A 24,475-nucleotide genomic window follows, 5' to 3' on the forward strand; every position below is an offset into this window, starting at 1 on the left:
ACCCATTGATCCTGCTCTTCTTCCACAAAGGCACCCGATCTTTAAGTAAAAGTGGCAGACCCCAACCAGCACCCTGATGAGATCGGTTGTAGGTTGTGAGCCTGAGAGCCAAGCAGGATCTGGGCTGCCCCAGATTAAATGCACCACCACCCCTTGGATAACAAAAAAGTCCTTGTTAAGTGAGTTGAGTGTGAAGACTTTAGGAAATGCTGCCTTTCTTGCACATACTGCAGCCTTGTTCCCAGGGCTTGTGGGGGGGGTTGGGAGGGGGGAGTGTCTCTACAGAAACTACTTTTAAAAGCGTGTACAATGGAGTTGAAAAAACTGGCCCAGGACTAGGAAGACCCTTCCAATCTTGGTTCTGCCATTTGGGAGCCATGCAACCTGAGGAAGTCACTTCTCAGCTAAAAATGCAGACCAGTCACCACAGCCTGCTTGTGTTGGGTTGATGTGAGAGTATCAGATGAGACAAAAGACTTCAAAGTGTTTTGTAAACTCTGGTGGGGTTGTTATTTCATGACTGGAGGATGAGGAGACAGCATTTGGTGACAAAGTTATAAAGATAGTTGTCAGGGAGGGTGGTGGATGGGAAGGGAGGGCACAGCAGATGCTCCTGGGGAGACTCAGCAGTCGGTGGTGACGGTGGCTGACAGCTCCTGGATCCTCCAGGCGCTGCAGGTCTTACACAAGATGTGCCCATCCAGTGGGTAGCAGCCCTGACACTCACCCTCAGAGGAGAGCAGCAGCCCACACTCCTGTTTAGAAAGAAGCGACCGCTTTCCATCAGGCCTGGACCCCTGAGATCCTTCTCCAGCATGCTTTACCACACCCAGCACCCTGGACCCCAACCACCCTTTCCCTCCCCCAACTGTTGCCCAGGCCCCTTACCTCACACTTGTAACAGCCAATGTGAAAACTGCGATCCAGAGCTACAATTCGCACGGTCTCCTCCTGACCTGGCTCAGGCATGATGGCCCCACCACATACTGAGCATCTTGGTGCAAACTTCCTGGGGGCGGAAGGGAACCCAGGAGGCTGTCAAGCCCCAGGGTTGGAGGGGACTAACAATGGATCCCAAAGAAGGTGGGACGAAGCAGAGGATGGGAGAGACCAAAGGTAGGTAGGGTTTGGGATCTTAGGGAAAGAGGCACAGCCAGGGTTGCCAAACAGGAGAGGCTGGTACTGCAATAGGAAGGAGTCATGAGGAAGATGGGAAAGGTCAGCCCAGACATGCTGAGACAGAAGCTGGGGACCCTGCTGACCTGTGGAAGTCCTCGATGCAGTGGATCTGGCTCGTGGCATCCACAGTGAAAGGAATGCCGTCGAGGCCACGGTGGCACACCACACAGGTGAAGCAGCCTGGGTGGTAGGCCTTCCCCATAGCCCGCAGAATCCGGTCCAGGATGGGCTGGGAGCACGTGGAGCACTTCTCCAGGGTGGCCTGGCAGGAAAGAGGGCAGGAAGGTCGGGGACTGTGGAGACCCACAGGAGCCCTTACAGGCATCCGGCCAGCCCATCCATCTTATTTCTGTAGCCCCCTGCATGGGATTCAGTGAAAGGTGACCTTGAACAGATCTGAGTACTGACCCCAGCACTGCAGCTTCCTGGACAAGTTATTTAACCTCTCTGAGCTTCATTTTCCTTCAGCAGCAGTAGCTGCTTCACTGGGATATTGTGAGAATTTAGCACCTTCCTATAAATCTAAAATAAATGCCTGGGACTTCACTGGCAGTCCAGTGGTTAAGAATCTGCCCCGCAAGGCAGGGGACATGAGTTCGATCCCTGGTCTGGGAAGATCCCATTCGCCTCAGAACAACTAACCCCATGCACCACAACTACTGAGCCTACACTCTAGAGCCCGTGGTCTGCAACAAGAGAAGCCACCGCAATGAGAAGCCCACGCACCGCAGCTAGAGAAAGCCGGCTGGCAGCAACAAAGTCCCAGCGCAGCCAAAGATAAATAAATGCTTCACACGTATGAGGGAATATCGTCCTTCTTTTCCAGCAGCCAGTGTGGAGCTCCTTACTTCATTCATCCCTTCTTCTCGTTTATCAATGTCAGTTCCCCTGCTTCAAGCCCTATTCCTCTAGTTTCCAACTCATTCTAATTGCATGGAAGCCCTCCTGGGCCCCAACCACTCACCACATAGCAGCTCTCACAATAAGCCCTCCTCTCCACAGCGTAGAAATGCTGGCCCCGGAGCTGGGCCCGGCACGTAGAACACACAAAGCAGCCTACATGGAAGACGCGATCCAGGGCCACGACCCCGGCCCCATCCCCGACCACGTCTTCTCCGCAGCCACCACAGCGGCCTGGGGACAGGAAGGGACAGGGTCAACCCCCTCACAGGCCGGGAAGCCAGATCCGCTGTCCATCTGACTCTGCAGTCCCACCTCCCTGAGGTCGGGGGTCAGCTCACCAAAGTACTCCCCACTGGGCGGGTGGTTCATGTCGTGCACCAGCTTCTTGGTCAGTCTCTCAAGTTCCTCCTCGGGAGGCTGGCTGAGGGGCACCTGGGAGGTGAGACTCAGAGGTTTGACCCTACCTCTAGCTCCCAGTGCTGTCACTGAGGGTCCCCAGGGTGACCAGACCGTTCTACCCAGAAAGCTTATCACAGAACAAGTCCCAGCCCAGGGGCCGGGGGAGCCCCTCTGGCAGCCAGGGTGTAGATCTAGGCCCCTCCGTCTTTTAGTCCTGACCTGCCCCACATCCACAGGGGATCCAGAGCCCCAACATCCCAGACCTCCAACATTAACACTCCTTCCCCTACACCCCACCCAGTCAGCATCCAGTTGTCTTTGATGGACCCGAAATCCCAGGGCCCAGGGCGTACCTGGGACCCGTAGCCGCCTCCTCTTGCACCTGCAGGGCCGGAGACCCCCGGGGCCTCCTCCTTAACCCCCGGCCCTGGCTCGCGGTGGCTCCTGTAGCCAGTCCCCCAGACTTCACCTCGGCCTGGAAGAGGAAAGTGGGGGCCCGGGGAGTGCCCGGAGGCCTGAGAGGCCCCCCGCCTGGGAGGGCCGCAGCCTCTCACAGGCTGTGCCACTTTCACTTGCACAGGAAAGGCCGGGCCGGCGGGGGTGCTGGCTGTAGCATAGGAGGCCGGAGTGGGGCCCCCGTAGGGGGACCCTGGGAGCGGCGGGGGAGGAAGCGCCCCTCCATTCGGCCTCAACGGGCCTGAGCCTGAGCGGTAGGCAGGGGGCTCAGGGGGCTCGTAAGCCTGGGGAGAGACGAAGAGCAGGAGTGAGCTGGGCCCATTTCCAGGACACCCATCTGTAGGAACCCCCCTCCCCCGACCCCTTGAGGCACCCAGGCAAGAACCAGCTTTGACAAGGGCCCGGAGTAAGCATCCCTCACATGGGGCTTGTGGGCGGGTGGGGGGCGTTGGGAATGGGGGGGTGGATTCAGAGTAGGGAACAGGGGAGGGGCGGGGTCAAGGATCGGAAGGGGCAGGGGCAGGACAGGGGAGTCACCTGCCGGTCAGATCGCCTCGGGGCGTGACCTCGACCCCCGTCCAACTCAGCCAGCATGCTGGTCAGGGAGTCTATCTCAGCATCCAGACTTCCCGGGCGCAAGCCCCCCCTGTCTGGGGGGAGGCCCTGGGGAAGGAGCAAAAAGCAAGGAGAAATGCAATCCCACGGTCTCCCCTCCTGCCCTGAATCGCCCCATCCCCCAGCGCCTGTGCTCACCTGCGAGTGCTGGGGTGCTCCATGGCACCCCACCCAGGCCAGCCCCCGGTCCTCTGGTCCCCCGGGGGTCTGGTAACACTGCTCGGATGGGAGGGGGCAAAAATTGACCCGGGGGTGGGGCTGGAGCGCTGGGGTGAGGGAAGAGAGAGCCAAGGTGGGGATGAGGAAGGTCAGGGTGACGACGCCCGTGGAGGCCACCGTCTTGGGTCCCTCTTCGCCCCTCACCCTGCACCTGGGGTCCGAGAATAGGGCCAGGGGCAGGGAGGGCTGGGAGGGGAAGGGGCAGCAGGGGCCTGCTCAGTGGGGCGTGGACGGCGCAAGGCAGAGCCGAGAGCGCTGGTGGCCCGGGGGCCTCTGGGCCTCACTGGGGCTGCCTTACCTGATCCGTGGGCCGGGGGTGGCCCCGAGGCCCCTCGGGGGAGCGCTCTCCCCTGAGGGGCTCGAGCAGGCTCCAGCTGCTTCGGGGGGAGCCAGGTGGGCCCGGACATGGTCTGGAAAGGGGGACTCCAGACAGCCGGTCGGGCCCCACGGAGCCCCGGGGCTCTGACTTGGATCCCTTCTTCCGTCCCACACCTTGCTTGGGACTCCAGGAAAGAAACTTTTTCTGGCTTTTTTTTTTTTCCCCTTCCTCCCTAATTTTGGGGATGGCCACGCCCCCGGTGACATCATCGCATTCCTGGGGGAGGGTCACGTGGCCCCCTAGGCCCTAAACTGCCGTCCCTCCCCGAGTCAGGCCCCCTCCTGCGAGCAGGGAGCGCTTTCCTCGGGAGCCCCGGGAGCCTCGAGTCTTCAGGCTGCCGGCAGCCTGCATCTCCACCAGCACCCCCCCACCCCCAGGCCGGCGCCCCAGGTCCCACACGTGGCCCCCTCCCTGCTCGGAGTCTCTCCAACGCCCCTCTGTCCCCATCCCCCATACAGATTTCTCCCTCTTTCCATCCCACGTACCCACCCCCTCCCCTCTGCTTCCAGAAATGCTCAGCCGGTATTTAGTGTTTTGATCTTTTATTCACATTGAGCAGTTAGAAAAATAAAAGAACAAAAACATCACAACCTCAGGGGTCGGGGGTGGGGGGGTCTGTTGGGCGAGGTGGGGGGCGGAGACTGAGGTAGCCTAGAGTCACAAGCGGAGACCCAGCCCCCGGCAAGGCACGGGTGAAGGGAGGGAGGCCCGAAGGGAGGGCTGTGGACTCCTTCCCCAGGAAGGTGGTGGGGACAGCTGCCCTGCGTTAGTAACTGCACCCAGGGCCAGGAGACCAGGATGCCCTAATACGTCCACCAGGGGCTGAGTCCCACGTGCGAGGCTGGCACAAGACAGCCCTTCCCCTTCTCACCCTCCTCTCACGGTGGGCCGCCGGACCTGGATGCTCTCTCTGCTTGGCATGGGCCTCAGAGATCAGTGCAAGTAACAGGAGTGACACCGTGAATGAGCAGCGCGGGGCCCAGATCGCGGCTCAGAATTTCCAGAAGCGCCAGGTAGCGCAGGTAGCGGGCAGAATCAGCAGGCGGCCGCGGCAGGTACAAGAAGGTGAGGGCAGTGGTGGGCCCCACCTCGCCGCCCCCTTCCTCAGGCCCACCAGGCCCTCCTCTACCACGCCCCTGCTGGGCCCGAACCAGGGCGTTGGCGCTGCATGCCAGGGCCTCTGCCTCAGCGTCTCCCCGCCTGCCGTTCACAAAGTCCCCTTCCTCCTCCTCCTCCGGCTCCTCGGAGGCAGCCCCCTCGCCCCACACCACCTCCCGCACCTCGGCTCGGATCCTCAACTGGCTCAGCAGTGCCCGCAGCCGCCCCTCGGCCGCCCCCGGGGCCTCCCGAGGCCCCAAGCACAAGAAGATCCGGAGGCGGGCACTGTGCCAGGCAGGCACCATGCCCAAGATGGTCGCCATCTGCAGCAGGAAGAGGCCGCACACGTCCACGTAGCCGGGCCCACCCCGTGGCCGCAGCAGGTTGAGGGGCCACACGTCCACGTGGTGCAGCTGGGAGGTGCCCCCAGACCCCCGGCTCAGCCGCTCGGGAGGCAGGGCCCCACAGGCCCGGGCCAGGACCACGTTCTTGTTCATCTTCAGGGCGTCTGCCACGGTGGCCACGTAGTCCTGGGGACTGAGAGCCCGGGGGCTCCCAGGAGCCCGGGGTGGAGGAAACAGGGTGCTCAGGGCCGGGGCCCCAGCCTCCTGGGTGCCATCCGCAGGCTCAGAGAAAGCCGGGTCAGTCAGGAAGTGATCCTGGGGTGCAGCATCGTCGTAGAAACCCAGGACCAGCGTGTTGGGCTTCATGCCACCTGGGGGGCAGAGAGGTAGGTGGGAAGGAACCCAGGGGAGTCAGACGGGTGAGCTGAGCTCACAGCGCGCCAACGGGCACCCACTCCCACGCTGACGGCACCATGTGTCAGCCGTCAGGCATGACATGTGCACTGTACTTGGCCTCTTAAGGCCACATTATGCACATTTGCATAATGACTTTCCGTGTTCCCAAACACTTTCACATGCGTTTATTTGATTTATCTCCGTGACTAACCTCTCCCACCTAAATAGCAAAGTGCGCCCTAAAGCTTGCTTTAACTAAGGAGCACTTCCAGTCCATGGCAGTAGGATGCATTCGTTCTGGGCTTCAAGCCGCACACCTTTTCGTGATGGAAAGTAAGTCTGACTCCACTGGCAGATGGGACCCCTCGATTAACCAAACTCATAGCCTCTACTCCCAGGGAGATAACGCTTAGACCCTGCTAGCGGAGGATGAAAGCTCAGGACGGGAGCCTGCACAATCCGTTTCTAGGACTGCAGAGTCCTAATGATGGCCTGTCCAAAGCGCGGTCCCTGGTGAGCTTACCACCTGGACACTGACCGGGGGCCCCGTCCTGTTGGAAGTACTTCATATTTTTAACTCATCAGATCCCTGAAGCAACGCTATGAGGTAGAGATGATTACTCACCCTCTCTTACAGATAAGGAACGGGAAACCCAGAGCAGTGAAGTAACTAGGCCAAAGGCTCATGGCTGGTAGACACTGGGGCCAGCAAGTGACCGTGATATCTTGGGCACCAGAGCCCATTCTCTTAGCCACTAAGTGGGTGGTGCGCCAACCACAAAGCCCCCTGTCCTTGCTGACAGCTCCTGGGCCTTAGCATCTGAACAACAAACCGGGGATGGGATCATTTCCCCTGTGGCAGGGTTGGGTTTACAGGAAGACTCAGACCTCTTCTAAGACCCATTCTCAAGGAGCAACTGGTTTACTCAAAATCTACCAGTAAATCAAATTCTCCTTGCTGGGGAACTGACTGCTTAAAGGAAACCTTTCCCTTTCTATGTGAGTTATTTTCAGCGGGATGAATTGCATGAAAGGGGTGGTCTCTAGTCCGGGCTCCCCCACAGAAGATGGGACTGGAGGAGACACTGCGGGGTCTATCTTATACTATCTGATAATGCTTGGTAACACCTCTAGGCACTCCTTACCAGGTGAGAACTCCAACCGATCTTGCAAATTAAACTAATCACACCCCATCTTGAGCATTTTCCAGGGTTCTCATTGAAACCAACCAAACAAGCAGGGCAATGTCCAACACCTGAACTTTAGCCAGACTGTAATGGGGCAGGAAGCATGCACTCAGGGAGGGCTCAAACGTTAGTCCTGAGACTGAAAAAGAAGGAGGCGGCTCAGCAGGGGTTTGGAGGAAGGTGGGGTGCTGGGCCAGAGGACACGGTCACAAACCCAGGAACATTCCACTCCATCTGAGAGCATCAGCCACTCCCCTGCCACCCTCGGCACCCTTTATAGTGTCTGAGGGCCTCGTTAGATACATCACTTCCCCCTTCTCTGCTCAGGGCTCAGCTGTGATACTATCTCATCACAAAACCTTGCCCACCACATCAGTGACCGCCGTCTTCCTCTTTCTGAACTCCAGTGGTTAGAAAGCATCTGCCCTGGATTTTGATGGAGGCAACGCCCAGCCTCAAATCCTTCTCCCATTGTCCCCAGGAAAACAACACGCTCTTCAGAGCCTGTGCCCCAATCGCGGGTCAGAAAGAAACCAAAAAAGCCATGTCCTTCCATCTCTAGTCCTAAGGCAGCTCCTCGGAGACCTCCTCACAGACTGTCTTTTATCTTTGAGAATCAAGTCCTGTCTGCACGAGACGGTGGCTTCCTTTCAGAGTCTGCAACCTGTGGTTTACTCTCGGGGGGCGGGGAGCAGAGTGAGAGGGGCCACAGAAGGGGCCGAGGGCAGCTCACCGAGACCGGAGATCCGCAGCAGGTGCTGAGCCCCCTGGCGCACGGAGGGCGAGAGGGTGAGATCCACAAAGGCCTTCACTTGGGCCCGGTCCACCAGGCTCAGCCATGCCCCGTACTGCGGCTGCACAGGGTCCGAGGGCAGAGAGTCTGCAGAGAAGGCAGGCAAACACATGTGGGCCAGACTCGTGTACTTTCTCCTCAAGTTCAGATCCCACGAGGGCAGAAAAGAAGGGTCTGGGCAGGGACGTGCCTGGTAGGAAGGGCGATCTGGGAAGACTGCAAGAGGTCTCGGGGACACCAAGAACACAAAGAGCATCTGGGAACCAGAGGAAGAGAGAGAGGACTGGGGTGGGGTGGGGTACAAGTGCAGGGCAACTGACCAAGGTCTCCCAGGGTGACGTGGCCCAGCACATAGAGACCCCCTTTCTTGAGCTGGTTGGCCAATCGCAGCAGAGGCAGGGCACCCCGGGGGTTCCCCACCAGGAGCAGCAGCTGCGGCCGCCAGAACTTCACGTGGTCTTTCCGAACATCCAGCCGGAGCAGGTACTTCCGCACCTGGGGTCAAGGAGAGGCGGGGGGAGGAAGGGTTCTGGCAGATGGCCCTCATCCATCACCCGGGATGGGAATCAACCCGAGGTCTACCTGGAGCAGGGGTGCTCCCAGCCCGCCTCCTCTCCTCCCCAACCCGCCCCATGCTCCCCCCCGCCAGCTCCCTGGACCTGGTGGAAAAGCAGGGCCTGGCTGACGTAGCCCCAGCTGCTGGGCCCTCCTCGAGCCGTGAGCAGGGCAGAAAGCAGGCCCATGAGGAGCAAGGAGCCGCCGGCGGCCCCAGGGCTGATGAGGAACATCATGAGCAGGCAGGACGCCACCCCCAGCAAGCAGGTGTGCCAGGAGAAGAGGTTGAAGGTGGGGCTGGGGGCCGACAGAGAAGGAAGAGCGCTCAGAGCGCTCAGGGCGGCCCAAAATCACATCATCACCTCTGCTCCCGCCCCAAATCTCCTGGCTTGGTCCCAGGCCTTCCCGCCGCCTTCCCACCATCTTCCCGCTGCCTTCCCACCATCTTCCCGCCGTTACTCCCACCCTTCCTCTGGGGACACAGGCAGCTCCTCTCACCGGAAGTTGGGAGCAGAGGCCCATTCCAGGCTCAGGCAGGACAAGTCCACGGCGGCGTAGGCCACCAAGTAGAAGACGGTGACCACGGCGGCCAGCGTGTTCAGCTTTCCGGCCAGGAGCACCAGCTGGACGAGGACCGAAAGGCTGGGCGCTCGTTCCCGCCCTCCCTAGACGCCAACACATCTGCCGCCTTGGGCACGTCTCCCCGCACGCATGCCCAACCCTCCCCGTCCCAGGAGTGTGACCGGAGGGGCTGAGGGTGAGGGCAGCTTGAGGAGGCAGGCTTACCTGCACGAGGCCCCAGGAATACAGCACAGCCCCCCAGGGGTTCCCCCCTCGGGATACCACCTTGGCCGGCGCCAGGACCACTCCTGTGCAAACAGAAAGGCGGCAAGCAGAAAGGTGAGCCGGAGGCCGAGCAGGGGACAGAGACAGGCACAGGAAGGTGTGCTCGGAGCCTCGCGCCAGGCAGGGGAAGCCCACCGAAGAGGTCGTCCTGGGCCAGGGCGTGCAGGATGCGGGAGGCGCCAATGAGGGAGCTCATGGAGGCGGAGAGCGACGTGGCGTAGATCCCGACCAGCACCAGCGGGGGCCACAGGCTGATGGCTCGGAAGAAGCCGTAGTCCTCTTGCAGCAGCACCCTGCAGGCACGGAGAGGGGAAAAGGCCGGAAATCAAGGTGCGTCCACCCCCAGGGGCCTGGTGAGAATGGTGCTCTCAACACCAGGTGGGTTCAGAGCTGGGTGTTTTGGACTGGACCCCAGCCCTGACCTCAAAGATCATACTGATAGACGGAGTGGGCCTGGGGGTCAGACTGGGCGTTCTACTGGTTGTCATTGGGCTCCTGTGGATTTCACCACAGGGTGGACATTCCCAACGGTATAGGCACAAGAGGCCACATATTTATAGAGCCACGAACTGACTGGCAAGCCCCACCCCCAGGCCACGTGTCAGCACCAGGCAGGAAGCAAACGCTGGCTTCTGGTGGGCCCTTACCATGGCGCAAGCCCTCCCCATTTCAGGCATCAGCTCCGACTCACTGCCCATTTTCCACGCACCCCAACCATGTGGGCCTCTCCCACCAGCACCCCCAGCCAGCGCTTTACTTGGTGAACCAGGTGTGACAACTCCGTCCCTGCACCCCACTCTGCCCCGTGCCCAGGCACCTGTCACACGTGAAGCTGGAGAGGAAGAAAAGCAGGATGTAGATGAAGAAAGTATAGGCAACAGCAACGATCGTGCCCAGAGGAATGGCCCGGCTGGGGTCTTTCAGCTCCCCTGGAGGGAAGGGAGCAGAGGGGGAAGGTCCTCCACCAGCCCCCGCATCCCTGAGCCCCCGCAGCACCTTGTAGGGGCACCAGGTGGCAAGGCAGCCCCCTCCCCCAGGGACACTCACCTGACATGTTGGCCCCAGCCATGATGCCCGTGCAGCCGTTAAAAAGAACAGCAAAGACGCTGGCGAAGGTCATCATGGCCCCCGTGGTGTAGTCCTTGGCGTAGCCAGCTGAGGAGAAGGGATTATTCCCAGGGACCAAAGGGTGTCAGCATCCCTCCTAGGGATCCAGGCATTTTGGCCCTGCCTCCCTCCCCTCCTATTCTAAAACACACCCCCTGCCTCCCTGCCACCCTGACCAGCTCGCCAAGACCCCAGCCCTGACCCCTGTCTCTGGCTTGAGCTCAGCTGACTTCATCTCCTCCTTCTCCCGCATGCACCTCTGTTCTTCCCTCAACACCTTCATCCACGCTTTTTCCTAGCTGCCTTTCCTCACCCTCCTATCTGAATTTTCCATCCCCTGGGATTTCCCTGCTGGTCCAGTGGCTAGGACTCCAAGCACCCAATACAGCGGGCCCGGATTCAATCCTTGGTCAAGGAACTAGATCTCACATCCCACAAGTAAGACCCAGCACAGCAAAACAGACAAAAAGGAATGTCCCAGCCCCACTCAGGCCACTTCTAGCTCCACCGGCTTTCCTGACCCCCTTCCCACCCAGCCCATACCCAGGTCTCCCTCCTCTGGACTCCTCTGTGATTCTTATCTCCTTGAATCACACCCCATCCTAATATGCAATTTGTTTCCTAAACGTACATCTTATCTCTCTCTGATTAAACAAGTTCCTCTAAGGCAGAGATTGTCTCACGGTCATTCTTGCTGGGCCAAACACACAGTGGCCAACACATGCCCAACAGATTCTAATCAACCTGCGCTGCTGCAGGTCCAGTCTCTCACCACTGATGATCTCTGACATCTGTTCTCATCCAGAGATTCCAAGCCACCCCCACCACAGGCTCACCCCTCACCCTGAGAACCCCCAGGACCCCTGCACCCAGCTCACCATCCAGATTCGCCTTCAGGGTGCTGCTGTTGAAGCCAGTGAAGTGGCCGACCTGGGGCGGCAGGGAGGAGCCATTGGGGCCAGGCCGAGGGGCCAATGGGATGTCCCTGGGCCCCACAGCCACAAAGCTGACCAGCACGGAGGCCAGGGAACCGGAGACCAGCAGGAATGTGAGGAAGGAGGCCCGGGCGTAGAGGCCGGCCCCCAGGGTACAGACCCCGCCCACCAGGCCCAGCAGCAGGGAACCATAGAGCAGGCTCCAGCCGTAGCCCTGGGGCAGAACCCGGAGGCCACTGGACCCCGAGGCATCTGCAGAGAGGAAGGAACAGTTAGATGCCCACGCCTCCAAGGAGGGACCCCAGTCATGACTCAGAGCAGGCAGAGACCCCATCTTTGGCCCACTTGTCCTCAGAAAGGCCATCTTTCCCACTCCCCCACCCAACTGGACTCCACTGGTGGCTCAGACAGTAACAAATCCACCTGTAATGCAAGAGACCTGGGTTTGATCCCTGGGTCAGGAAGATCCCCTGGAGGAGGGCATGGCAACCCACTCTAGTAATCCCCATGGACAGAGGAGCCTGGCAGGCTACAGTCCACAGGGTCGCAAAGAGTCAGACATGACTGAGAGACTAACACTTCACCCAACTGTACTCCAGCATCCTAGCCCTCCGCGGGCGGTGCCAGCAGTCTTGCTTTGTCAATTTTCAGATTGTCAGCCTGCCGTCCCCCCCCCCCCGCCCCCCGACTAGATGGTGAGCTCCTCGTGGGCTAGCACATTCTCTAGGATGTCTGCATGAGGCTGGGCACACAGCAGGCACTCAAGAAAGTGCGTCTCTCCCAGGAGAGGGCTTCTCCCCTTGCTGTGATCCCTGAATCCCTGACCCTGCAAATCCTCGGGGCCACCCAGACCAGAGTGGGGCGCACAGACCAGCCCCGAAGACGTCAAGTATGGCCTCCACCAGCCCCAGCAGGGAGACGGCGCAGCCACAGACATTAGCCAGGTAGAACATCAGGCCGATGCTGCCGCCAACCTCAGGCCCCAGAGTCCGACTGATCATGACTGAAAGTGGAAGTAGGGGGTGAGTGTTAAGGGAAAAGAAACTGAACCGGAATGGGAGGCAGGGCCCAGCCACAAAGCACCGAGCAGCTGGCCCTCCAGGCCTTGTCTCCCTGAACACACGGAACTGTTCCCACACGTGGTGTGTCCCCGTGTGGCCACTCCCGAGCCACGTGGCTTTGTCCAAGTCACTAGCGCTCTTGAATGTCCTTGCTCATAAGATGAAGATTATCTGACGGGACTGTTAGAGCTAAAATGGCAGCCACGGAGACACCTGGGGGACTCAACGACAGGGGCTCTACCGTGTAGGGCCACGCTGGTGACCTTCTCCATGCCAACCTGTCCACTGGATGTTCATTAGAACTGGCCTGCCCCCCAGGAGATGCAGGGAGGGGCCCTCTCCTCCCCGCTTAAGACAGAAGAGCCCAGACCTCCGTCCACCAACGGTTGAGGATACAGTAGGCTCCGCCCCCTCGCACAGCTCCGTTGGTGGCGATGGCACAGACGGAGAGCACGGTGAGGGCCAGGATGACGTAGGCAACCAGGAGCATGGCCAAAGCCTGAAGCAGACCAGCATGACCCACCACAAACCCTGGGACAGGAGTGGCAAAGCAGGTCAGACGGCGGCTCACCCCTCCCGCCCCTCCCATCCCTCCCACCCCGACCGGTCATCAGTTACCTCAGGGTAGAGCTAAGCCCAAGGCCCCTGGGGGCCCCTCCCCCAAGCCCTTCATTCACCAGCTTCTCCCAGGGCCCTTCCCCAACCTCATTCCAGTCCCACCCTCGAGTAAACCAGCGCCAACTCACCAATCCTCAAGAAAACCACTATACTGAACATGGACAGGACCGTGGGCACCACCACACCCAGGAAGGTGGAGAGTTTCCGGGCCGGTGCCCCTCCAGGACCTCCGGCCCCATTGGCAGGGAAGGAAACCCCCTCCTCCCCCAGGAGCCGGTAGGCCAGCAGAGGAGAGTTCTCACTGGCCATGGTCCAGAGGAAGCTACCAACGGGTTACAAGGCCTGCAAAGAGTTTGCTGAGTGAAAGCAGCTCTGTGGAGACCCCACAAAACACCTCTAATCAAACACCCAGAAACTGCCTCCAAAAGGAAACACACACACACACTCACACGTTCACCAGCAACTCCAAGAGTTAATGGGGGGGGGGGCGAGGGGCGGGGAGCAGGCTGACTCTGGCCACTGCCCCACCAATGCAGGCTCCAAGCCTCAGGACTGGGTACGAAGGCCCCTCCCAGCTCCTGGGGCCACCCCTTTCCCCCATATCCCTGAGAGGAGGGATGGCAGCAGCTCTGGAAAGGTGCAAAGATCCTCCACCTCCTTAACTAGCAGCACAAGAGGAAGCAAATCCCTCAAAGGGGAAGTGAGTTATGGACAGGAGGCCCTCCTCACCCCGGGGTCCTGAGCTGCCCCCCAAGATCCTCCATGCAATCACCTCATCCCCGGGCAATAGGAAACTTCTCAATCTTCCAAAGCCCCGCCCTCCATCAACCCTCTTCCCTCAGCCCATCTCAGACAGCCTCCTCTCTCTTTAACCTCACCAGATTCCTCCCACCCACACAAGGCATCCCCCAAACTCTACCGTCCCCGCCACTCCCCGACGACCAAAACAAAAACATCATCGCCGGCCGCACAAGGTGGTCCTCCTTCCTGCACCGGTTCCTCCCCACTTTCTCCCCGGGGCGGGTTGGAGCGGGCCGAGATTCGCTTCTCCCCGACCAGGCGCACTCTCACAGCCCGGGTGTGGCAGCGCGCTCACTTACCCACTGGAGGACGCAGTCGCTCGGGGGTGATCCCCGACAGCGGGAGGGGTCTGCTACTGGCTGAGGGGGCGCGGGGGCCGGAAAAGACAGCTGCGGCTACCGGGATGCCAGGCCCGGAGCCTGCCCCCCACCCGCACACACGCGCCCCATTGGTCCCCGGGCCCGGCCCCGCCCCCTGGGCGCGCCCGGGGGAAGCCCCGCCCCACCGGGCTCACGCTGGCAGCGCGGCTCCCCACCCCACGTGCGATCGGGGTGCAGCCAGGGGTAGCCCCTCAGACGCACGTCTCCGGCACGGCGTTGGCCACAGCTCCCACTGCACCCATCACCCTGGTGCAAACGAGCGCCCGCCGCGTGGGCGGGACCCCACTCGGAGCTGGGCGGTGACGCTGCTGAAAGGGGCGTGTCCTGACGGCGAAAGGCCTCCGGCAGGTGGGCGGGGCCACGAAACCTGGCCCAGGTGCGCCGCTCGGAAGGCTGGGCCCTGTCGGCCTACGCCTTAAGGGGTCCGCCTCTTCCAGCCTCCCGGATCCCGGTCCAGTGCACCACGTTCCAGCCCCAGCCCTCACCCCTGCGGCGCCCTCCCCTAGCGCCGGGTCCAGCCCACCGGCTGCTCTCCTCGCTTCCACCACCTGAGGGCGCCATTGGCTGCCGATCCGGGCCCTGGAGGCGCTGGCCTTGGTTGGTTCAGTCTCGTTCCCCGCCCGCTCTCGTGGTTCCCAGCAAGGTTGCCCCCTCCAGCAATGATTACAGGACTTGTGAACCTTCAGGAGTCAGGATTCCCCTCCTAACTCTTTAAGGCCTTCCCAGGTGGCTCAGCGATATAGAATCCGCCTGCAATGCAGGAGAGGGAGACGCGGATTCAATCCCTGGGACGGGAAGATCCCCTGGAGAAAGAAATGGAAGATTCCCTGTAGATGAAAATGGCAACCCACTCCAGTATTCTTGCTGGGGAAATCCCATGGACAAGAAAAGCCTGGCAGGCTGCAGTCCGTGGGCTTGCAAGAGTCAGACACCACTTAGTGACTAAACCACCACCGCCCACCTTAACTCTTGACAGGTATGGTCAACATTGGCACTACCTGGTGACATCCCATTCGTCCACTGTAGATAGACCCTCCTGCATAAGGTTGCTGTGCGAGTTCAATAAACTTGAATAGGCACTTGAGAACAATACTGAAATGCTCAATAAACTATCTGCATACCATACTGTATTAAATATGCATAAGCACTTTGTGAGGTGGATCCTGCTGTGACTTCCATTTTTCACAATAGGAAATTGAAGCTTGGAGAACTTCAGTAATAATTTCCTAACTTTCATAGAGGCCTTTGTGGTTACACTGTCATTTGAGCCTCAGGAAATGAACACTGCTTTTCCTGCCACTGGGCTTTGGCTGTAAATTAGCTGTAACGTTTCCCTAAGAGAGGAAGAGATTCAAACCGGTGCGAATGTGGCTTTGCCAGGGAGCGGTCTCTCGAGTAGTAAATGCATTTTCATCAGTCATCCCTGCTACCCACGACACAGAGCTTGACTCCAGGGTCTCTCTCACATCCCTCCTATTACAATTTTTGGTGATTTCAATATCCGCATTGATGAGACCTCCAACACTCTAGGCTGGCACTTGCTTAAACTCCACTTCTGCATAGATCTCACTCTCCATCCCACCCAATGGTAATGCCTAGACTTTATCATTACCAATAACTGGATCCTTTCCTCTGTTAGTCCATCACTTCTAGTTATGCCTGTTGAGGAAAAATATTAATCTGACACTTAGTAAAACAGTAGGAAAGACTTTATTCAGGGCTACTGCAATAGGTATCAAGACACAGAAGGGGAGAAAGAATGTGCTCAACTCGAAACAGAGCAGAGAAACCTGGGGATTTATAGTCAACTAGCAGAATGAGGGGGTCAGTGGATGGAAAATTACTAAGAAGCAGCACCAAGCATAGGGGAATTCTAGCTAAAGAGGCTTAACAGGATCCTTGCTGAAGGAAGGCCAGGGTGATCAATTATGAAGGATGGATGGATTCTCTCTGAACTGGGCTAGACATGCCCAGCAAGGATGAGGGCCAAGGTGGAGGCCAAGTCCAGAAGAGATTTCAGAGGAACTTGACTGAAGTTTGATGAAGAAGAGGGTCCTTGTTATGCCCTGACCCCAGCAATCCTCAACCTCACTGGACCCCCAATTCGTTGATCCTGCCCTCTGCCCACTGCCCTCCACTTACTTCCCTCGTTACCCAGCTTAAAGTTCACAGTCAGTGAAAAGCACTGCCTTACCCCTCGCTCCCTTTATAACACCCTCCGGCAAAATCACAGCCCTGGTAAATGCAACTATCCTCCAGTCTCCTTCGCTGGCTCCTCCTCTTCTCATTTCAACTCTGGAGCACCCCTAGGTGTTGGAGAAACAGCCAAGAGGCCCCATTGATCAGAGGCTCCATTGAGCACTAGAAGCTCAGTCCACAGACTTCTTTTAACCACTTACACCCACTCCCTTGGTGATCTCATCTAATCTCCTCTTTTGAAATACCTGCTCTATAGGAGTGCCGAAACCGTGTATCTCCAGCCCAGATCTCTACTCTGAACTTCGGATTGTATGTACTTCCAAGAACATGCTTACACCTGTGACTGGACATCACATGGGCAACTCAAACTTGGCATGTCCAAAATCCAACGCCTGACCACAGCTCACTCTTCTTATGGTTGTCCCACTTTCCCAGTTGCTCAGGTCAAAAGCCTTGGGGTTATGCTCAAATACTCTCTCACACAACCCACATCCAACCCCTAACAGTTTCTGTGGCCGGTAGTTTTCAAATACAACCAGTATCCAACCGCAAATACCACACTAGTCCAGGTCACGGTCATCTCTCATCTGCATTATTGCAACAGCCCCCTAACTGGTGTGCCTGCTTCTGCCCTGGCCCCTACAGTCCATCCTAAAGGAAATCAACCCTGAATATTCATTGGAAGGACTGATGCTGAAGCTGAAGTTTCAGTACTGTGGCCACCTGATGTAAAGAGCTGACTAGTTGGAAAAGACCCTTGTGCTGGGAAAGACTGAAGGCAAGCAGAAGGGGGCAACAGATGATGAGATGATTAGATGGCATCATCAACTGAATGGACATGAGTGGGAACAAACTCCAGGAAATAGTGAAGGACAGGGAAGCCTGGCAGTCTGCAGTCCATGGGGTCTGCAGAGTCAGCCATGAGTGAGCAGCAGAACAGCTACAGTCTATTATTAACAGATTAGTTATGCTAGTAAAGTAAGTGTCCGTTCAGGACGCTACTCTTTTCAAAACTGTCCCGTGGTTTCCCATTTTCCTCAGAATAAAAGTCAAAGGCTCTGATATCTAAGGTAACCATACCTACCTCTTGATTCACTGACTACAGTCCGACTACCATAGTTTATGCCTGTTGCCTTGGCGTATGTAGTAACAGCAACTCTTTAGCCCAGAAGTCATCTATATATTACATGGATACCTTACTCATGAAGCCCTACCGGATCTTCATCTCGTCCTCACCTCCCCTGACCCTGCCCCACAATGACTTCTGGGCTGGTCCCAACAAGGCGCTACGAGCACACACCCAAAGAGTCTCCTTTGTCTTTTGGACTCAAATATTATCTTAGTGAAATCTTCTCTGCCAGTCCCACTTAAACACTGAAGTACGCCTTCCTTCCCATCCCACTTTCCTATTTTCCTCTTCTGTTTTTTTTCCCCTCCATAGCGCTCAACACCAACTAATACGTGTCGTTTACCGGTTTCTCGTGTTCACTGAGAAATGTAAAGCTAAGCTCCACAAAAAGTTAAGCTCCCAATAGGAAGTTAAGCTGCACAAATCAGGAATTTCTCTTTGCTTCGCTGCTCTAATTGCGGTAGTTCTCACAGTCCCGGGTACTCGAGCGGCCTTCAAGCACCATTCACTGACCGCCCGGGGAACCATCTCAAACCTAGGGCTTACTCTTCACGTGATTGCATTGGCCCCGCCCCGCCCACTCGGACGGGAAGATGGCGGCGCCCAGGGGGCCTCGGAGAGAGGGCAACCAACGAGAGGGCGCCGGCTCGCTAGAGCGTCCGCGCCGCCCCCTAGTCTGCGGTTGCGTCCTGGGAAGGCGCGAATTCGGAGAGTATGTGTTGGTCTTCCTCCCCACCATTTTTAGAGAAAGGAATTAACTGATCCTCAGAAAGTGCTCTATCTGACTTGCCCCTGTCTCCCTATCGCTTGGGGTTCCCGGATCCGAGACGTGTTAGGACGCGGTTGCGGGATTCAGTATCTAGGCTTTCTCCCCTCCTGTTGTCTCCCGGGTCTACCTGTTAGGACATCTCGGGGTGTCCATCCAGCCTCCAGCTCTAAGGATCCCCGAACACACACCCGGACAGCCCCTCCGAGACAGGACGCCCAATCCCCGCCTCCAGGTGCCCCACTCCAAGTTCAGGCCCTAAATGCTACCTCCCGGGAGATCCATCCTCCCTACTCCCGCCGAGAGCTCCGCAAGACTAAGTCTTGTGAATCCCGACCCCCACCCTCCCCCAGGCACCAGGGGCAGATGAGCCCTTAGCCACCGCCCCTCCAATTTCCTGCAAACCCAGCAAACAAAAGGCTCGGGAAGAGAGACAAGGCTGAACAGGGCGCCCTTCCTGCAGGAACAGCTGATGGAGCAAAATGACCCAGGAGGGAGAGGAGGGGAGGGATGAAATTCCAGGGTTCCAGGAGGACCGCAGCAAGAGGCCAGACTCTTGGATCTCGGGGAAGGAGGGAGGGAGTCCCGGAAAGTGGATGTGCAAGGCCCAGGCAGGACACTGCAGTTTGCTGGGCTCTCTCAGATCCCAGCAGCCCTGGTGGGGGTGATGTCAGCCGTAGGGAATGGAGGGGGTGGGGGGAACACTGGATTTCAGGTGAGCTCTCAGGCCCCTGGGCTGGATTGGTGGGGGCTGGGAGAGGCCTGAAGCCCTGCGTCATCTCCTCTGGGGCCCAGCCTACCGCCCCCTGGCCCGACCTGCTACCCTCGGTGAGGGCCCCACCCTGGCCTGGCTTCCTGCTCCTCCCCAGTCACAGAGCTTTCCCTGCCAAGCTCAGGAACCAGCCCCGGGGCTTCTGGTCTCTTCAGAGCTTTGGTAGCCTAGCCCCCAGACACGCAGAGTCCTTATATTCCCTCCTAGAGCCGTTACCCCTGCCCCCACCCCTGTCATGGACACAATGGTATGGGAAGGGCCCTGTCCAGTGGGTGGGGGGATGCTGGCATGGAGAGGGGGCTTGGCCTCATATCCTGTCAAGCTGCCAAGGGAAGAGAGGAAACAAAAGACTTCCCCCTGCTGAGACAATGAGCCTCCCATTACCTCTCCGCCCCCCACCTCTCCCTCCCCACCCCTCCCTTTATGCTCTGGCCCCCAGCCCCCTAGTCTCCGTTGTCTCTGCCTCCTTCGCGGTGGGTAGCCTCGGGTAGTCTTGGCCTCTGCGCTGAGCTCTGCGCTTCTCCGCCTTCCTTCCGATCAGCTCTCACTGATGCTTGCTCCCAGTCCTGGCTGTTTCAGTCCCCTGCCACTCAGTGCTCAGGGCCCCTTCTTCTGTCCCCAGAGCCAAGATTGGGGCCTGGCTGGGCAAGGCTCTGGTGAATGTTAGGGGGTAAATTACACCCTCATTAACGGCTACTGGGAAGTAGGGGCTCCAGGAGAAAGCATCCAAGGCCACCAAGAGAGAAGCGTGCCCTCAGCCTGGCCTGGGTGAGAGAGGGAGAGAAAGGGCACAGGTGTCCTCCAGGTCCTGGAGGTGGGGCTGGAAGTCCATCCTGGTGCTGAGTGCAGAGTCTGGCCCACCTGCTGGCTACTAGCTGAGTGCATTGAACAGGTCACTTAACCTTCTGAGCCTGCCTCATTTTTAAAGTGGATATCATAATAACGCCCATCCTGCCCCTCTAACGGGGTTGTTATGTTTTAAATATGATAATGTTTGGGGGAAAAGAAGAGGAAGTAGGTAGTAAAGCTTTCCTTAGTCTCAATCTCTGCAGCCTCCTCCACACCCCTCGTTCCCACCTCCAGCAGTTTCCATCACCATCATGTGACAGTAACTCCCAAACCAGTACCTCCAGCCAAAAAGCTCTCTGAGCTGCAGAACCAATGAGCTCAGATCTAGTTGACTTCTGGCCCAGATGCCAGAAGGGATCTGAAACACAACATGCCCAGCATGTCCCCCATTCCTGCCCCTGTGGTCTCCATTCTACTAGCTCCTACCAGGTTGCCCTTGAGAGTCCCTTGGGCAGCAAGGAGATCAAGTCAGTCAATCCTAAAGGAAATCAGTCCTGAATATTCATTGGAAGGACTGATGCTGAAGGTGAAGCTCCAGTACTTTGGCCCCCTGATGCAAAGAACTGACTCATTGGAAAAGACCCTGATGCTGGAAAAAGATTGAAGGCAGGGAGAAGGGGATGACAGAGGATGAGATGGTTGGACGGCATCACCGACTTGATGGACATGAATTTGAGCAGGCTTCAGGAGTTAGCAATGGACAGGGCAGCCTGGCGTGCTGCAATCCATAGGGTCACAAAGAGGTGGACACGACTGAGCAACTAAACTGAACTGAAGCCTAGGCTTGCAGTGGGGCTGCATGCGGGTAAAATAAATCCCTACTTCATCAGGTCTTCCAGCCCCCAGGGAACATGAAGGATGGAAAGAGATGCAGAAGTAAGCTGCCCAAGTCTGAAACTTGAATCATGTTTGATTTCAGTTTCCCTCCTTCTCCCAGCCAGGCTTCGGGTCCTGTCCGCTCTAGTTCCCTGACATCTTTTGAATCCTATCCCACTCCAACCCTCACACACACACACACAGACACTCACCCATGTCAGCTCAAGCCCTCACTGTCATTTGAAGTACTGCATGTGGTTTCTCTGCCTTCAGTCTTGATCATTTCAATCTATTCTCCAAAGTTGTACAAGCCAAGCAAGGACTTTCTATACTGATCTGACGATGTCACTTCTTTGCCTAAAACACTTCTGGCTCGGGCTTCCCTGGTTGGCATTCAGGGTGGTTAAGACTCCCCACTTCCACTGCAGGGAGCTTGAGTTAGATCCCTGGTTGGCTAAGTTACTGCCTTGAGGTTCAGCCAAAAAAGAAAAAGAAATAAAGAAATTACAATATAATAGATAATAAAAGTTTTTCTTTAAAAAAGAATCCAGCTCCCCAGGTACTCAGGACAAGTGCACCTCTGGAAGGTCCTATAAAGATGGAGACTGGTTTTTGCTCACCTCCAGCTCACCCATTGTCACTGCCCTGGCACCCCACACCAGGCATCGTGAACACTGACAGCTTGAGGACAATCTCACCACATCCATGCTTTTGTACTTGCTGCTCCTTCTGCCTTGAAAACAACCTTTCCCACCAATCTCCTCTAGGACTCATTCAGACAGCGTTGTCTTCTCCAGACAACTCACCTTGAACCTGCCAGTTGGTTCCGTGTACTTCCTGCAAGATACCATAGGACCCTCTGCCTACCACCCTTTGTGCTCAACACATAGCCTCCCGTGTTCTGTTGAGATTTTATGACAGTTTATACCCCTGGATTGTCAAGTCCTAGAAGGCAGAGAATCATGTTTGTGTCCCCAGTTCTGTTTCATAGTTCAGTTCAGTCGCTCAGTCGTGTCCGACTCTTTGCGACCCCATGAATCGCAGCACGCCAGGCCTCCCTGTCCATCACCATCTCCCGGAGTTCACTCAGACTCACGTCCATCGAGTCAGTGATGCCATCCAGCCACCTCATCCTCTGTTGTCCCCTTCTCCTCCTGCCCCCAATCCCTCCCAGCATCAGAGTCTTTTCCAATGAGTCAACTCTTTGTATGAGTTGGCCAAAGTACTGGAGTTTGAGCTTTAGCATCATTCCTTCCAAAAGAAATCCCAGGGCTGATCTCCTTCAGAATGGACTGGTTGGATCTCCTTGCAGTCCAAGGGACTCTCAAGAGTCTTCTCCAACACCACAGTTCAAAAGCATCGATTCTTCGGTGCTCTGCCTTCTTCACAGTCCAACTCGCACATCCATACATGACCACAGGAAAAACCACAGCCTTGACTAGATGGACTTTAGTCGGCAAAGTAACATCTCTGCTTTTGAATATACTATCTAGGTTGGTCATAACTTTTCTTCCAAGGAGTAAGAGTCTTTTAATTTCATGGCTGCAATCACCATCTGCAGTGATTTTGGAGCCCCCAAAAATAAAGTCTGACACTGTTTCCACTGTTTCCCCATCTATTTCCCATGAAGTGATGGGACCAGATGCCATGATCTTCGTTTTCTGAATGTTGAGCTTTAAGCCAACTTTTTCACTCTCCTCTTTCACTTTCATCAAGAGGCTTTTAGTTCCTCTTCACTTTCTGCTATAAGGGTGGTGTCATCTGCATATCTGAGGTTATTGATATTTCTCCTGACAATCTTGATTCCAGATTGTGCTTCTTCCAGCCCAGCATTTCTCATGATGTACTCTGCATATAAGTTAAATAAGCAGGGTGACAATATACAGCCTTGACATACTCCTTTCCCTATTTGGAACCAGTCTGTTGTTCCATGTCCAGTTCTAACTGTTGCTCCCTGACCTGCATACAGATTTCTCAAGAGGCAGGTCAGGTGGTCTGGTATTCCCATCTCTTTCAGAATTTTCCACAGTTTCTTGTGATCCACACAATCAAAGGCTTTGGCATAGTCAATAAAGCAGAAATAGATGTTTTTCTGGAACTCTCTCGCTTTTTCCATGATCCAGCAGATGTTGGCAATTTGACCTCTGGTTCCTCTGCCTTTTCTAAAACCAGCTTGAACGTCAGGAAGTTCACGGTTCACGTATTGCTGAAGCCTGGCTTGGAGAATTTTGAGCATTACTTTACTATCATGTGAGATGAGTGTAATTGTGCGGTAGTTTGAGCATTCTTTGGCATTGCCTTTCTTTGGGATTGGAATGAAAACTGACTTTTCCAGTCCTGTGGCCACTGCTGAGTTTTCCAAATTTGCTAGCATATTGAGTGCAGCACTTTAACAGCATCATCTTTCAGGATTTGAAACAGCTCAGCTGGAATTCCATCACCTCCACCAGCTTTGTTCATAGTGATGCTTTCTAAGGCCCACTTGACTTCACATTCCAGGATGTCTGGCTCTAGATGAGTGATCACACCATCATAATTATCTGGGTCATGAAGATCTTTTTTGTACAGTTCTGTGTATTCTTGCCACCTCTTCTTACTGTTTCATAGTAATTGTTCTAAAAATAAGCATTGGGTAAATTAAAGATCAGGGTCTTCCCTGGTGGTCTAGTGGTTAGGAATCCACCTTCCAATGCAAGTTTGATCCCGGTTCAGGGAACGAGGATCCTACGTGCCATGCCACGGAGCAACCAAGCCCCCACTGCAGCTCCTAAGCCCGCATGTTCCAGATGCTGTGCAGTGCAACTAGAGAAAGTCCACTCATGGCAAGGAAGGCCCAGGGAAACAAACAAAAAAAGACAAGAAGATAAATAGTCAACAAATATTTATTAGCATCTACTATGAGAGAGGCTTGCATGGGACTTCAAGTGAACACAACATGTAAGCTTTTACGAAACTTAGAGCCACATACAAGGAAATACACAGTCACTAATAAATTATATTAATAAAAGCACGTGTCTATTACAACTTTGTATATGATGAGTTCAGGAAGGTTTGTGGTGGGCATGTAAGGAGTGGATTCAGATTTTGTGGGCCCTGATGTTTTTACAATTTAGGGGAACCCGCTTTAAGAAAACAAAAATAAAACCATGAATATTAACTAGGTGTAAGTTAAAGTTTACTTAGATTGAGCAATCACCACCAGCTGTAATGTTAAGATGACAGACACCATAAATATCACAAAATCTAGAAAAATACAATATTTGTAGTTAATAACTGCCAACACATCACTATAATTCCATCATGTCCTGTCTGTTAGATGTGAACTCTGACCGTCTTGTCGTTATGATTTTCTATTATTTTCTATTCTCTCTCTCTTTCTCTAGTATGGCTGATTGAATTTTTTCTTTCATTATTGAGAATTTATAAAACTCTTATTGAGCTTTACAACTTATTATTGTTACCATCAAAATCCCTATCAAATTCCTTTTGTGTAAGAGGTGTGAGATTTGGGGCCATTTCAAATGTTCTCCTGCTGTGACTAACCTTGAAAACTGTTTAAATGGATGGTACTCATTAACTAGGGTGGTAGGAGGAGCCTGGAAGGTGAGAGATGCCTAAACTTAAAAATTTCTGAGCTCCCAGATAAACTTAACTCTAGACTTTGACAGTCAGG

General features: G+C 56.0%; 2 protein-coding genes across 4 annotated transcripts; both read right to left on the bottom strand.

Annotated features, from left to right (window-relative positions):
• Window positions 1-484: 484 nt before the first annotated feature.
• Window positions 485-4,296, bottom strand: TRIP6 (thyroid hormone receptor interactor 6). 2 transcript variants are annotated; one of them, XM_027961911.2, is made up of 9 exons: window positions 4,070-4,296; window positions 3,691-3,818; window positions 3,475-3,600; window positions 2,835-3,221; window positions 2,421-2,514; window positions 2,144-2,313; window positions 1,263-1,441; window positions 889-1,009; window positions 485-755 (listed from the first exon to the last, which is right to left on the bottom strand). In XM_027961911.2, the coding sequence occupies exons 1-9, from the start codon at window positions 4,176-4,178 to the stop codon at window positions 624-626; spliced, it is 1,446 nt and encodes a 481-aa protein (XP_027817712.1). In that variant the 5' UTR covers window positions 4,179-4,296; the 3' UTR covers window positions 485-623. The 2 variants fall into 2 exon arrangements, with proteins under 2 accessions (XP_027817712.1, XP_060261625.1); XM_060405642.1 differs by having other exon boundaries at window positions 643-755; window positions 889-1,035.
• Window positions 4,297-4,675: 379 nt separating this feature from the next.
• Window positions 4,676-14,312, bottom strand: SLC12A9 (solute carrier family 12 member 9). 2 transcript variants are annotated; one of them, XM_042240197.1, is made up of 14 exons: window positions 14,191-14,312; window positions 13,219-13,432; window positions 12,869-13,003; window positions 12,283-12,414; window positions 11,355-11,663; window positions 10,417-10,524; window positions 10,187-10,298; window positions 9,505-9,662; window positions 9,310-9,392; window positions 9,022-9,146; window positions 8,628-8,820; window positions 8,289-8,463; window positions 7,909-8,055; window positions 4,676-5,963 (listed from the first exon to the last, which is right to left on the bottom strand). In XM_042240197.1, exons 2-14 carry the CDS (start codon window positions 13,397-13,399, stop codon window positions 5,077-5,079), a joined length of 2,745 nt encoding a protein of 914 aa, XP_042096131.1. In that variant the 5' UTR covers window positions 13,400-13,432; window positions 14,191-14,312; the 3' UTR covers window positions 4,676-5,076. The 2 variants fall into 2 exon arrangements, with proteins under 2 accessions (XP_042096131.1, XP_027817225.1); XM_027961424.2 differs by having other exon boundaries at window positions 9,022-9,188.
• Between the last annotated feature and the right edge of the window lie 10,163 nt (window positions 14,313-24,475).

The sequence above is a fragment of the Ovis aries genome, chromosome 24 (assembly GCF_016772045.2).
Source record: "Ovis aries strain OAR_USU_Benz2616 breed Rambouillet chromosome 24, ARS-UI_Ramb_v3.0, whole genome shotgun sequence".
NCBI lineage: Eukaryota > Metazoa > Chordata > Mammalia > Artiodactyla > Bovidae > Ovis > Ovis aries.